Raw genomic sequence first — 15,186 nt, forward strand, 5'->3', positions numbered from 1 at the left:
ATAGGCACTCAAGGAAGAGCTTTAGCAGAAGAAATTGAAACTCTGAACTAGGATTAAGATAAATTGGAAGATTGCATATCTGAGGAACCAGACGAGGTGGGGAAATAGGCAACAGTGCAGTTTATAGTGATTCATAAGACAGATTTGGCTACCAGTCTTTCCCCCACCTGCCAACTCTGAACAAATTTAGGCAAGCCTGTTATAACACCAGTAGAAATCCATAATCCCAGCATTTTGTTGTTGAAAACCGTATCAACCAAAATACTGCATATTATATGCAGAACATTATAGAAATGTGAGCAGCCAGTGGAGCGAAGAGTTCACATGTTATTTCTGCTAGGTCTGAAGAGAGCTGGTCATAAACTGCAACATGACCTATTTTTTGATACCTTGAAAATCCAGTGTGGATGTGGCATCCAAGAAGTCTTGCTCCGAGCAGCCCAGAGGCAGATAAACCTCCGGATTTACAATGATGGTACAGTAAGTGATGGCTAAATTTATTCTTGGATGTTTTCCTTTCAATGTCACATTGGGGCTGGTTGTCTAAAAACTTTCCTATGATTAGTGTGAAGGAGAAAAATCAAGGCTGCACTTGACTTGATGGTGGTATCTAACTTCAGATAGACTGAATAAAATATACAGTCAGATATGCATTATTGGAGATGTAAAAGATCAAAGGCAGATTTGATGCAAATCTTCTGGGATTGCCTAAAAATGAAAACAATTTTGAGCATGATATATGAAAGGACTGGCTGTGCTTTAGCCAGGAAGCCCCAAACAATCCTGTCTATGTTGTGTGTCACTCTGAAGTTGGTCTTGATCTTACTGCCAAAGTGAAACTTTGCATAGATCATCTCTGGAAAACAAGAACCCTCTGATAGTCACAGAAGAACTGGGGAAAATTGGGAGCCTGCCTAGGTTAGAAAGTCAACATACAATAGTAACGCTATACAGTGAAAACCTTGGGTTGCAGACGTAATCCGTGACAGAGGCATGTCCACAACCCGCAGCGTTCGCATCCTGAAGCGCCGTGTCTGCGCAGGCGCCAGCGCAATTTGGCACTTCTGCGCATGCGTGAGCGGCGAAACCCGGAAGTAACCCGTTCCGGTACTTCCAGGTTTCCCGCGGTCCGCAACCTGAAAACACATAACCTGAAGCTTCCGTAACATGATGTATTAGAATTATCCAGACAGATTTATTGAGAGATAAATCAATTGTAGAGAGAGGGAGTGTTGCATACCCTTTTCTTTTTTGGGTCTGAATTTTTAAATTCTGCTTCACATTTTCTGAGTTCACTTTCATTAGAGGGGGAAAATGTAAGGGGCAGATTCCATTTACTGGTGCCACTAGCAGAAGCCTATGCAAGGACTTCCACTAACCCAGGGAGATTTTCTTCCTTGCCTTCCCCATCCTCCAGATTGGCTTGGGGGGGTCAAGGTAACCCCATAGTACATGGGTTGAGGTGAAGGTCAGTCATTCCATTAGGCAATCAGAAATGCTAATACTGATAACACCTTCTCCTTAGCACTACATTGAATTCTTCCCCTAAATTTTAAATAACTGATACATAGTGGAAGTTTGCTGAAATTACTAAGCACAGTTTTGTAAAACATGATGCACTTCTACAGTTAAGGCTAGAAGAATTGCATATACAGTATTAAACCCATGGAGCTACTGAAAATGCAAAAAGATTATTGTAAGCTTCCACCAGTATCATTTGAACCTGATGAGAATTTTTTTTTACTTTTTCGCTCCTGTTGCAGTAATAGGGACCTTCACATCACGTTGGTGAAATGTCAACAGTTGTTTCACTACTTTAATGTTTTGTTATGTGCTCTTTGAAAGTACACTGTTTTTTCAGTACTAAACTTTGCTTTCTCCCTTCTAACTGTCAATAGCTTGGAGTATCTCTAGATGAAACTGTAACTGAGAAAGACCTGGATGACTTGTTATGGATCTTTGGTTGTGAATCTTCCGCTGTAAGTAGATCGCAGATCAGAGTGCTTAACGTTTAATTGGTAGACTCTGTCATGTATTCTACTCAATGTTGATCCAGAGCAGAACTCCAGCATATAGTTAGCAGAGTAGAAACTTAAGCACGTTGCAGGATTCCTAAATAATAGACCAGAGGCAATTGTGTTTCATCCAGCAGAGCTTTACTGCTACTGAAGGCTACTGAAGCATAATGGTCACAAATCCAATATATTCTGGATTGGCACTGTCCATAAGAAATCCAGTTGCAGCAGACTTAACTTAAACTTAAAATAATTTATAATAAGATTAAACCTTAATACTAAGCATACTATGTACAGAACACCACACTGGAGGGAAGAGAAAGTGAAACCCAGGCTCCTCCTGGCCTTACTATTATGGTCATGACCTTGACAGAAAGAGATCACAAAACCAGCTTAAGCCAGCTGTACTCAGCTTCTCTGAAGGAATAACCCAAACATCACGAACCTTCTGCTTATTTCTTTCACACGAGAAGCTTCCAGAACCCTCTTGAATTAATTAGAATAGGAAATATCTCTTCCCATCAGATCAATACTTTCTGTACTAAGAAATGCAAACTGCCAATATTAAATTTTGAGTCCTTAAATGGACAGCTGCCTTGGTGATTTAATTCTCCACTTCCACCTCTTGCTAAGGAGGTTTGCGTATTGTTTTGTGAGATAATGAGGGATCTGAGTTTGATTTAATCAACTTGTACTGCACCAAAATTCTGCATTACACAAGATATGGTAGGAAATCTTAGTTTTCAGCAATGAGAAGGGTGGGCCAGTAAAGAAAATTCTTCTACCTTCCCCAATTTATTTATTAAAAAAAACTCCTCTAATGACTTTGATTTATGGGAACTAAATGTTATTTCCACCTTCTGAAAGACTAGAAGTGTATACCCAGATATTTCTAATTCTTATGTCGTGTACATACTTCAGATTAAGAGAAAACTTTTAAAGAAAATATCCTAGCAGACAAAATGCTCATGGTAGTCTTCTTTTAAGAGCAATTTGCTTTTGAATTAGGCATAACAGGGTTTCCCTGTATCCAGAGAGCTGGAGAAAGATTTGCGTTTACACAAATACCATGAAAGCAGAAGTGCTGAAACAAGGACAATTTTTTCCCTACTACCTGACAGAATAAATTCTTTTTGAGAGATAACGAGTAATGTCTTAAGACCCCCCCCCCCGTCTGTCTTGTTTTGAAAGGAACTGGTTGCTGAGAGCATGGACGGAGAAACGAGAGGTATTTTTGGCACTGCGTTTAAGAGAACATCGAAATTCCTAACACATCAGGTATTCAACAGGTTTGTGAAATTAATTAATTTCCCCTTGATATCATCTGAGAAAAGAAGTCTACGAGATTATAATTGTGAGAGAGAAATTTGGTTTAGTATTTCAAAACATTGCTGTGATGTAAGCCATGGGGCAGTGGCGGCAGCTTGTCCCCGCAACTGCGGATGCCTAGGACTGCCGCCGTCACCAGGGGGCGCTCTACGTCATCATCCCCCCCCCCCCCAGCATTCTGTGATCTCTCGCACATGTAGTGGGGTTTGGTGACTTAGCGTGTTCACGCTGGGAGGGGGCCGTGTTGACATAGAGACTTGTGGGATCCAGGACCCTGGGGATTTGACGCTTATGACACAGGGCAAGTTAAGGATTGAGTTGCCTAGCTTACGTTTTTATCATTCATATTTACATTGCAGCCTAAATAACTGTGGGCAGAAATGCCTCAATCTAGCAATCCCATATCTATCTGTTCTGGCTATCGGGTGGTTGCTCGAGAGCAATCAGGCAAGGTGCCTCACTGGTCTGTTCTAAAGCTTTATTATTGATGCTAAAAACCTTTACAATACAGAGCGCCTCTATTCCACGTCTTGCTCATTCACTAGCAGAATCTGAGAGTGTGTGGTCCTTAAATCTTCCCCAGCAGAGTAGTCTCTTGACCCCCAGCCTACGCCTTCCCTCTCGGCGCAAAAGCCTTCTGCGCAAGGGAGGCGTGGGTAAAGGGGGGACCTCCCTCCTCCCCACTTGCTCAGACAAGGTGTCCTGGCACCGCCTTGCCTCCTCCGAGCCCTGCACCTCCTCCCCACTAGAGGCGTGGCTTCCTTCCTCCGCTGAGGAGGTGCTGCTTCCCACGATCTTTGGGGGCTCTCTGTAATCCATCCACCTTTCCCCCCCCCCTCACCCCTGAGTCAATGGCAGTTCCCTGACATTATCACTTGATAGCATGGGCATACTGTTCATGGGACGGTCATGGTTCTACTAAGTAGCACACCATGACCTGGTTTGTACTTCAGAGTAAGTCCAGGTTTGGTTTACTGTTACCGTGTGAACAGGCTGGCTCCCATTTTGCACCCAGTTGGGTTTCTCCAGGCTAAACCAAGGTTTGGTTTAGCATATCCAAATCCAGGATCAATGTGGAAGTCTCTCCTGCTTAACCGAAACATCCAGCCATAGGGCAAACCTTAGCTATAGACCATGATTAAGGAGGAGAGACCTTAACCACAATTCTGGATTCGGACAAACTTTTTAACCAATTAGTGCTTATTATATTTGCACTGTTTGCATTATGTAGAAAAAGTAAATTTAACTTCAGTTTTTGAGATAAATAAGAAAGTTGAAGACGGGGTAGGAAAGGTCCAGCGGTTTTCATTGTTTTATGTATTTCATGGCTTGTGTGAGTAACTGGTTTGCTAACATCAGTTTTTGTGTCTCCAGCTATCATTCTGAAACAAATATTGTCCGGTATATGAAGAGATTAGAAAACAAAGATATTTCCTTAGTTCACAGCATGATTCCTTTGGTAGGTATTAATTTAAAAAGGGAAAAAAAAATGGCAGTTGCTGGTGTCCTTGGTTGAAATATACTGACTACGTTTTCTCTTCTTCTGCATGATTTTTGTTTTTGTTTTAATGTTTTTACCTACTGACTACATTTTCTGTTCCTCAGGGATCCTGTACAATGAAGTTGAATAGCTCATCAGAACTTACAGTAAGCTTTTTCATTTTTATTTTCTGAGAGATGTGTAGCTAATCAAGCAATAATAGCCCTTCCCCCAGAATTCCATGTGAACATTAAGTAAAATTAAAGATTGGGGGTAGATTTAAATAAGCTTTCTTCTCCTAGGAGTATTTTGTGTCTTGGTGAGATCCTTGTTGAAGTGCTCTTGTGAATGGTCCCAGCAACCTTGGGTGTATGGTAGTTTTTGAAATAAAAATTGAAATCACAGGAACCACTTGCTATGATGCGCCCACTATGCATCATTGTAGATAAACAAGAAAGTTGTGGAATCCACTTTAAGATAACTTGGACACAGAATCCTATTTCAATTCAAAAGGGTAGAGACGTATTTGATAATATTTGCCTTAAATATTTGCTCTACTTCAGGCTTCCTCAACCTCTGCCCTCCAGATGTTTTTTTTGGCCTGCAACTCCCATGATCCCTAGCTAGCAGGACCAGTGGTCAGGGATGATGGGAATTGTAGTCTCAAAACATCTGGAGGGCCAAGGTTGAGGAAGCCTGCTCTATTTCATACAGCTTTCTAGATTATTTATATTCAAAACTGTTCAGCAAAATGAATCAGTTCTGTAATGCAGAAAATAGTATACTGGTGACTTTTAATGGCATTTGATTTGTATTTTTAAAAAATGTGGTTTTTTTCTAGTTCATAATCATGTTTTCTAGCTGATAATGTGCAACCTATTCTTACAGTGTGGAAACCTAAGAGTCATATATCATAAGTATCCTTTATAATTGGTGTACAAAAATTCTACAACCCAAAAGTATTCACTTTCCTTTCCGTGTTTGTGTTTTTCTTTTCTGCAGCCGATTACGTGGAAAGAATTTGCCAATATCCACCCCTTTGTACCTCTAGATCAGGCTCAAGGATACCAGCAGCTTTTCAGGGAGCTTGAGAAGGATCTGTGTGAGATAACAGGCTATGACAGAATTTCTTTTCAACCGAACAGGTAGGAACAATCTTGCTTGAACCAGTGTTTTTCAGGCACACTTGCCGTACTTCCTGCTTTTCCTAAGGGCTGTTTCACACATCCATTTCCCTACCCTGATATTCCTCCTAGCACACCTACTGCATGTTGCACCATCACATGTGACAAATGGCATGTGTGCATGTGGTACAATAGACAGCTCCGGAATGAAAGGTTTGAGCTGATGTAGTGAAAACGATTACATTTTGGGTGTCTACATGGATAGGCAGAGCTTTTGGTTCCAGTAGCAACTATCTGATTTCTGAAGGTGCCTGTGATTTGGAGAACCTCTGTGAAATGACAGCAGTTTGGTCACTTCCCTTCAATGGCAAGAGTTTTCCCCACTGCAGAAGCCCTGAGACAGAAGAAGCCCTACTGGCAAATTTGCTCACCGTTGTTAAATATAGAATCATAGAGTTGGAGGAGACCACAAGGGCCATCGAGTCCAACCCCCTGCCAAGCAGGAAACACCATCAGAGCACTCCTGACATATGGTTGTCAAGCCTCTGCTTAAAGACCTCCAAAGAAGGAGACTCCACCACACTCCTTGGCAGCAAATTCCACTGTCGAACATCTCTTACTGTCAGGAAGTTCTTCCTAATGTTTAGGTGGAATCTTCTTTCTTGTAGTTTGGATCCATTGCTCCGTGTCCGCTTCTCTGGAGCAGCAGAAAACAACCTTTCTCCCTCCTCTATGTGACATCCTTTTATATATTTGAACATGGCTATGTTAAAGGCCAGGTCAGGAATGGCCAACTGTAATGAACAGCATTGCTACAATATGCTGGTTAACTGAATATCCTTTTTTTTCCCATCTCTGTTTGTTTGGGTTTTTTAACTTTTTAAATTCAAAGTTAAAACAAAACATATTATCCAGAAACATATCACCTTTATTCCCCCCCCATTTTTCCTCCCTCCCCCCACCCTCCCACACAAAACCCACCCACCCCCACCCACCCACCCCGACTTCCCTCAGTTCCAGTCTTTGGTTTCTCTAAGAATGCTGTTTTCTGCATGTTACACAGTTGTATAGATCCTCAAACTATTTAGCTGATTATTATCAATAAAAAGTTTGTGAATGTTTATTCAAAACCAGCCAAGGAGTCCAGTTCGCTTTGTTGCATCTTCGAATACTTTGTAAAGGGTTCCCATTCATCTTTAAAGTCACAGTTATCCTTGTCCCGTAGCTTATATGTCAGTTTTGCCAGTTCTGCATAGTCCATCAATTTTTCTTGCCATGATTCTTTAGTTGGGGCTTCTTCAGTCTTCCATCCTTGTGCTACTAGAACTCTCGCAGCCATTGTCACATACATGAAGATGTTTTTCACCTTTTTTGGCAGATCTTTCCCTACAATCCCTAACAAAAATGCTTCAGGTTTTTAAACAAATGTTAAATATGTTAAAGGCCAGGCCAGGAATGGCCAACTGTAATGAACAGCATTGCTACAATATGCTGGTTAACGGAATATCCTGGCGTTTTTCTTGACTTCTCCAGGAAAAGCAAAAAGGCTATACTGTAGCATGAACTGCTTAGAGATGAGAATCTGTTCATCTCAAATGTCTTAATTTGTGTCATGCACCAATAAGAGATTATATTTCACATCTATTTTCTGTGTGTATATATTTCAGCTAGACAGGATATGGGTGCGCAGCCCAAATTGTAGACATGAACGATACTTGTTCCTGGTGAATGATTAAACTGACTTGATTAACTAAATTTTCAAAAACTGGATGCTGAGCCGAGCTGCTCAGACGCGTATATTATAATAAGCTTTGTGGTCTTGCAGTGGAGCTCAAGGCGAATATGCTGGACTTGCTGCAATCAAGTCTTATTTAAATTCAAAAGGAGAATGGCACAGAAGTGTAAGTAAAAAAGATGAACTTTTTTAAACTCCTGAACTGACAATCCTGCATGCTACTAGTCATGCCTGGGGTGGCACTTGTTTATCAATGCATGGCTGTACTGAATGTATGATTTGGGGCCTGTTTGCATGGGCAAGAACTCCTCTGTTTACCTTTGCATCCACTATCCTTTTTATTGAGAGACTAACTACATTGCAAACATCTTTCCCTTTTGTGCACAAGTAGCCATTCTGTCAGGATTCCATAAATACCACCGGTAAGTGCCACAGATCACTGTTAAACCACATGACTTTTAATCAGTAGTTCTATTATGCAGAACTGCATAATAAACGGTAAACTTACCGTTTTCACTTTACAAGGGAACAGATAGAGGGAAGAAACCATATTTTGTGTCCCACGTTGAAGCAGTTCCGTAAACACGTGGGATACCTAAAGCCCTTATTGTTAGAGTAGAGACATTACTTACCAGGAGTCCATAAATGTTCTGGTCAGTTGTGAGTGGCTATCTTTTATTTTAGGAAGAACGTTTGTGGTGCCTGCCTCTGCTGAGCTCATTCTGGTTTTTGCAGTTTATTTATTATTTATTTAATAAAATTAATGCACTACTTGATTGTAAAAAAAAAAGCAAAACCCTCAAAGCGGCTTATAAAAAGATAAAACAAGAAAAAACACAACCCTACTTTAAAGCCTACAAATGTTAAAATACTAAAACAGAATAAAATTACATTGACTTCCTAAGCATCTGGGTTTAGGGACCTCTCTGCATTTAATTTCTCTCCTCCCGGCCCCAACTCACTATGACTATGGGAACTATTTTCTCCTTGCCGTGTCAGGAACAGGGGTTCAGTATAGCAATACTTCTGGGTTTCAGAATCCTCTCTCTGTTTCTGAAGTTCAGTCCTGTGCCAAAGCCAGCCAAAATTCATGTACCCCAACCAACAACTCACAGTATGGCAGCAAAGAGTGAAACATAATCCATACCAAAGCATGGCACAGGTTTATTGAAAGTGGTTGTTGGTCTGTTTTCGTTCCTCAGTTATCTGCCCATCAATGAAAGTTGTTGCTGAAGTACAGTATATTCTGTTGTATCTGGAGTGCAGCTAGGCACACATTGTGCGGTTTTGCTGCAGAAATCCAGGAGCTAGCTCATTAGTGGCATGAAAGCAGAGTTGAGATTAGAAGAAAGGGCATGCCAGGGGCTGGCTCTGGGTACTGTGATTTTTCAAAACCTCACTGGGGCAGCCAGAAGGCTTTTGTGCTGGGATTAGAGCAGTGTTGTTAATTGAAATTCATAGCTAGGATACTTTGAACATGCAGAAGTATTAGCATCAATATCTTTGCTTTTCAACAAACAATCTATTATTAGGGCTTCATTTAAAAATTCCGCCTCTTGCTTCCCCACCCAGCCCAATGCACCCAATATAAAAAACTAAATAGCAGATAAACATTTGCTGTTTACTCTGTATAGTTGAATCATAACCATGAAGCAAGGAATAAATTTTAAAAATTAAAAAATTATCCAGTAGCACCTTAGAGTCCAACTTAGTTCTGGGTATAAGCTTTCGTGTGCATGCACACTTCTTCAGCTTATACCCAGAACTAACTTAGTTGGTCTCTTAGGTGCTACTGGACAATTTTTATTTTTTTTATTTTTTTATTTTGTCTGCGTCAGACCAACACAGCTACCTGCCTGAATCTATGAAGCAAGGAGACGTCTGTTTTCTTCTTCCCACAGTCAATGAATTAGCGACATACTATTTGATTCAGCTTTTGCTGCAGAATAGGCATCTTTTTAGATCTGATGACTCCCCCATTCAGAAATATTTATCAGCCATAATTTATTGCAGTTTCTTTTCCTCTCGCTTTCTGTGGGGTTGCGAAGCACCACTGTCTAAAGTACCACCGTTTTTCATTTACTAACTTGCACGCACTAATAAAGGAGCTCCCGCCAAACTAACTCAGATGGCATTTCCGGGCGGCGGGGGGGAATGCCCCTGGCATGCACAGCTTCCTGGAGGAGCAGAATTCTCCCACATTCAGAATTCTCCCTCTTCCCCCTTCATGTGATCAAACTGAACACCTGAAGAGAGTTCAGAGGGCTGCAAAATATATCTTTAGTTGGCTTTTGCAAGGTTGACGCTCTCTTAACTTTCCCCTCCATTAAGGTTTGTCTCATTCCTAAATCTGCCCATGGCACCAACCCAGCCAGTGCTCAGATGGCAGGGATGAAGATTCAGCCAGTAGAAGTGGATAAAAATGGAAGCATTGATATCGTTCATCTTAAGGCTATGGTGAGTTGGTTGCCCTTCTTTTGAATGCATTACGGTATTATAAGCTTCGGCTAAAAACTTTAATTTTCAATGGGCATATAAAATTACATAGAAGAGGAAGTTGTGCCTGTCTCTCTTTTTTTGGCATAATACTATGCAAAACTTAAATGTGTAGCTTCAGTTGTTAACATGTGTGATAGCCTGTCTTATTTTGAGAGTCAGTTCTGTAGTGTGTCCGTTTTTCATGGTTATTTTCCCTCTTATTTGCTACAATTTGAGTGGAAACCAGATAACATGAAAGAGCAGATGATAAGCAACTGCAGCAACAAAATGTTTGCTGCAATAGAGCATTCTCTGAAGGGAAGACTGTAAATCGAGGTCACCAACCTGTTGCTTCTGGTGGTAGCCCAGGTTCTGTGTTCTCATTTTTCAATGCAAGTGAGTCTCTAGCCTGCTTGCCTGCATAGAAATAAAGTTATGGAACAAATTGTCTAAGTACCTTCTAAGCAATTTCTGTGGCTACCCCTGCTATAAATGCTCTGATTTCCTTGATCTCTCCCTGACAATTTTTTTGTCTATTTTTCCTCCTTTCTGAAGGTGGATAAACACAAGGAAAATCTGGCAGCTATCATGATCACATACCCATCGACCAATGGTGTCTTTGAAGAGGATATCAGTGATGTCTGTGACTTGATTCACAAACATGGAGCCCAGGTTTACCTGGATGGAGCAAACATGAATGCTCAGGTGGGAAACCGGTTTATAGACTCCTTCTGTTAATGCAGACCCCTGACTGAATTTGCAAATCGTGCTTAAAAATAAATGTTAAAGGTGAAATTTTGTACCACTTTAATAATGAATAATAATTGACTGGAGGTAATTAACCACACTATGAATCTTGTTATTTAAAAAAATCAAGAATCTTGTCTCTGACCTTTCTGTAAAATCTAAAACTACATTTTACAAGTTTTGTTTTAGGTAAAATAAATACTGAAATTTAGTTACAGCTTCACATGTATAAGGTAGAACTATATGCTAAACTTTGTTTTGTTGATTATTATTTTTTTTTGCAACAGCAAACTTCTGTTTTTAAAAGAATCTTAATTCTTTTCATCAGCAGACTTGATTCTGAAAAACGAAATAATCTCATTTGTTTATCCCTCTAATCCCTTCTCTTTCGTGTTTGAAACTTTGTGCTCTCCTTCCTTTGATAGGTTGGTCTGTGCCGTCCTGGAGACTATGGGTCAGATGTCTCTCATTTAAATCTCCACAAAACCTTCTGCATTCCTCATGGGGGAGGAGGGCCTGGAATGGGACCAATTGGAGTGTACGTATCTGGCTCTCGTAGCAAGAGAATTCCCCCCACTAATTTATATTTTAAGTAGTCCAGTACTATAGATAAGGAATATGGCAGTACATAGCCTGACTAATGATGACTGTCTATGGAAAGCTTGATGAGCTTTTGTATGAGCCTTTGATGTTTTATTTAAGGATTATTTTGTTGGTTTGAAGAACCTTTATGTTGGAAGTAATGGTGGGATTACATTAAGTGGAACATTGCCACTGTATATTGGACTAGCGTTAAGATGCCTTCATAAAAGTCTTAAGCTAGTTTTAACATGATGGTGATGGTGCAATGGGAGAGAGTTTTATTTCTAAATCCTTTTCTTCTTTTTGGTTCCATTTTAGGAAGAAGCATTTGGCTCCTTTCCTGCCCAGCCACCCTGTCATTGCATTGCAGCATGATAAGGATTCCAGCCCACTGGGAACCATCAGTGCTGCTCCTTGGGGGTCCAGTGCTATATTGCCTATTTCCTGGGCTTATATCAAGGTATAACTGGGACGCAGCTGGCGCTGTAGTCTAAACCACTGAGCCTCTCGGGCTTGCCAATCAGAAGGTTGGCAGTTTGATTCCCCACGATGGATTGAGCTCCTGTTGCTCTGTCCCAGCTCCTGCCAACCTAGCAGTTCGAAAGCACGCCAGTGCAAGTAGATAAATAGGTACCGCTGCATTGAACGGCGTTTCCATGCGCTCTGGTTTCCGTCACGGTGTACTGTTGCACCAGAAGCGGTTTAGTCCTGCTGGCCACGTGATCCTGAAAGCTGTCTGTGGACAAACGCCAGCTCCCTCAGCCTGAAAGTGAGATGAGCGCCACAACCCTATAGTCGCCTATGACTGGACTTAACTGTCAGGAGTCCTTTACCTTTTTCACCTATAATGGTATACTTTGAAACACGAGTAGTCTAGGGACTATCCATGGTGCTGAAAATAAAGACCTGGGGATCTGGATGACTCTGCAGATTAGCTGAATTCTCTAAGAAGAGATTTGGGGAAGTGTTGGCCAAGTGGAAGGGCCCTTTCACACCCTCTCTGCTGCCCACTGCAGCTCCCAGTGAAGTCTCTCCAGGGGTTGCTACTCCATGACACAGAACATGGTGCAAGGAAAGGATCAGAGAGGGGAGGATCAGGGGCACATTATGCACACGGAGCACCCCTCATGCAAGGTGCTCTACCTGATTTTCATTGGTCTTCTTCTTCTTATTTCAGCTCCCTGCACCACACCCCTCATGCTCTTCTGGAAGGTTTCCTGCTTCTCCAGAGTGGCATTTTGGGGGCTGCAGGGGGCGATATTTTAGAGGATAGGTTGGGAAAGGTCCATTGCATAAGCAACCTCCCATTTGTGAGACTCTAGATTCAAGTGAATGCATTTATTTCCCCCAGCTCATCGGATTCTGGAAACTTCACAGTGGGAATGAGGGTGTGCTAAGCATGTTTGGCTCACTACAGTTTCAGAGTTGCCCATTTATGTTCATTCTGGAAATAACCTGTGCTAGGAGAGGAGCCCAGGTTAAGGATAGAGCAAATGCTTTGATGCAGAAGGTCCCAGAATCAGTACCTTGCATCTCCAACTGGGGAAGAGAACTGCAGGAGAGTTGCTGCAGGTCAGGGTAGACAATCTTAGGCTAGAGGTACCCATGGCCTGCACTGGGAGAAGGCAGCTTCATATGGCTTTTCAAAACTGATTGGGATAGTTTATGAACCAATTGGATTAGCTCCATTGGTTAGAGCATGGTGCTGATAATGCCAAGGTTGCAGGTTCATTCCTGCATTGCAGGGAGTTGGATTTGGTGATCCTTAGGGTCCCTTCTATGAAACCATTTTATCCCAATGATACTTAGCACTGCCAGCCATCAGTACCACACTGCTGACACAAGATTGATTGTCAAGATTGATTCATTCCCATATATCTTTCAGATATAGCTGTATGGATAATGTCAGAAGTTCCCTTTATTTTTCTAGAAACTGATACATCTGAGGAAGTGGGCCTAGCAGGCTCTGTAAATAATTGCTTAACCTACCGCACATGTTCTTATTGTTGGCTCTTTGTCCCTTCAGATGATGGGAGGAAAAGGTCTCAAGCATGCATCAGAAATTGCAATATTAAATGCTAACTACATGGCAAAGAGACTAGAGAAGCACTACAAAGTCCTTTTTAAAGGAGCCAGAGGCAAGTATTTCAGCCTAACATGAAGTTGTCCATTGTCCCAGGAGACAGTGGTGCACACCAAAAATGAGGAGTGGAGGGTTATTGGTTTGCTTTGTTTTTGTTTTCATTATGTATTTTGTGTTTTTATTTGTGTTTTTATGCCCTGAGATGTTTGGATGAAGGGCGGCATACAAAATAAATAAATTTAAATCGCAGTTTGACCAGGAGGCAAAATAAATAGTGTTGCAAAAGTAACTTTTCTCTTTGGGGAAAATCCATCCATGCAAATAAAGTGAATAATTCCAGTGTGCAGACTAATTAATCCGTAACACAGAAAGTGCAATAAAAATAGGAAACCCCAAAAATATGGAATGGTCTATCAAATATAAATCTCAAAATAAACAAAGCGTACAAAGCTATTAGACTTAAAAAAGAGAGCTGATAATTGATTGTATTTCTCTGAAGAAGGATCAGTTGGGACCAAAATGTGTTGGAATAGCAAGCATCCTTTTTTATGCTACTCTGATGGGTCTTTGCTCCTGCCTTCAGACTGATCCATGGCAACAGTGGAGACCATCCCCTCCCTCCAATTGAAAGAACTGCATAATTCTGTCCCTTCATTTCAGGGAAGATCCGTCCAGCAGGGTAGCTGATCATATTGGCGCTTACACAACCTTGTGCTGTACTAAGCTTTTGTGTTACCTTGTTTGAAGGTCACGATAAACTGTTTTATCTTTATGAAGAGAGCCTGGACAAGTCTCAGGCTCATGTATTCCCTTCCTGCAGAGTGACCGCAAGGAATTTGGAAGCAAAATCATCTGGTCTCCTTCAGCGCACGCGGGGGCGGGCAGGAAGCTCAATACGCTAAAAGCTTGTGAATATAACTACAAACAAATGTTTATTTGCAAAGAGGTTGCTGGATTAGTCTGTTGCAACAAGAACAACCAAGTCTTCTGGTACCTTAAAGGCTGACAATTCTGGGACCGTCTTTTGTGAATGAGAGTCCGCTACATCAAATGTGTGGAGCATGAACCTTGGTTGTTAAGTGTAATAAAGCCTGGAGTTCAGCAGCAGTGAAATGCAAAACTCTTGTTTTGAGTTGTCACAACTAATATTATGCAAAAATAGCCATCATTGCATCTAAACCCAGGCTGGGGAGTCATCCTGTTGCACCCACTATCCCAGCCTCCTGACAAAGAGTATTGGCCCACTAGCAATCTAAATAATATGGGCTGAAGGGCGTTTGTGGATGAATTCATCCTCCTAAGAGGATATTCTCAAAAGCTGTAGGAGCAGCTGTGGACTTGTCTGCTTCTCCTCAATAATATATGTGCGTGCCCCCTCCCTACAAATTGTTAGAGCTGTGTCGTGTTCTCTCTCTCTCACTGCACTGTGCTTTAATCAGGGGTGCTTTTCCCTGTCAAGGATCAAATTCAGTCAGGGTAATCTGTTGGAGAGGGCAAATGCCAGCAGTGGGTATAGCTAAAAATGAAGTGTTCTGGATTAACTCAGAATTTTTAAAACCCCCACTCTGCTTCAGTTTTCAGTTCAGAATTCCCAGTCTTATGCTCAAAGGTAA

The 15,186-nt window shown here is 41.4% G+C and overlaps 1 protein-coding gene across 2 annotated transcripts in view; it reads left to right on the forward strand.

Annotated features, from left to right (window-relative positions):
- Positions 1-15,186, forward strand: part of GLDC (glycine decarboxylase) — a 39,196-nt gene that overhangs the window by 20,607 nt on the left and 3,403 nt on the right. For both annotated transcript variants that reach the window (XM_083419603.1, XM_083419604.1), the window contains exons 10-21: positions 341-480; positions 1,899-1,979; positions 3,207-3,304; positions 4,719-4,803; positions 4,950-4,991; positions 5,827-5,969; positions 7,774-7,849; positions 10,015-10,140; positions 10,717-10,866; positions 11,334-11,446; positions 11,809-11,950; positions 13,517-13,628. In XM_083419603.1, the coding sequence (XP_083275729.1) occupies positions 341-480; positions 1,899-1,979; positions 3,207-3,304; positions 4,719-4,803; positions 4,950-4,991; positions 5,827-5,969; positions 7,774-7,849; positions 10,015-10,140; positions 10,717-10,866; positions 11,334-11,446; positions 11,809-11,950; positions 13,517-13,628 (1,308 nt within the window). The remainder of the gene's footprint in view (positions 1-340; positions 481-1,898; positions 1,980-3,206; positions 3,305-4,718; positions 4,804-4,949; positions 4,992-5,826; positions 5,970-7,773; positions 7,850-10,014; positions 10,141-10,716; positions 10,867-11,333; positions 11,447-11,808; positions 11,951-13,516; positions 13,629-15,186) is intronic.

This window comes from Podarcis tiliguerta, assembly GCF_965153285.1.
Source record: "Podarcis tiliguerta genome assembly, chromosome: 17".
In the NCBI taxonomy this organism is placed as follows: domain Eukaryota; kingdom Metazoa; phylum Chordata; class Lepidosauria; order Squamata; family Lacertidae; genus Podarcis; species Podarcis tiliguerta.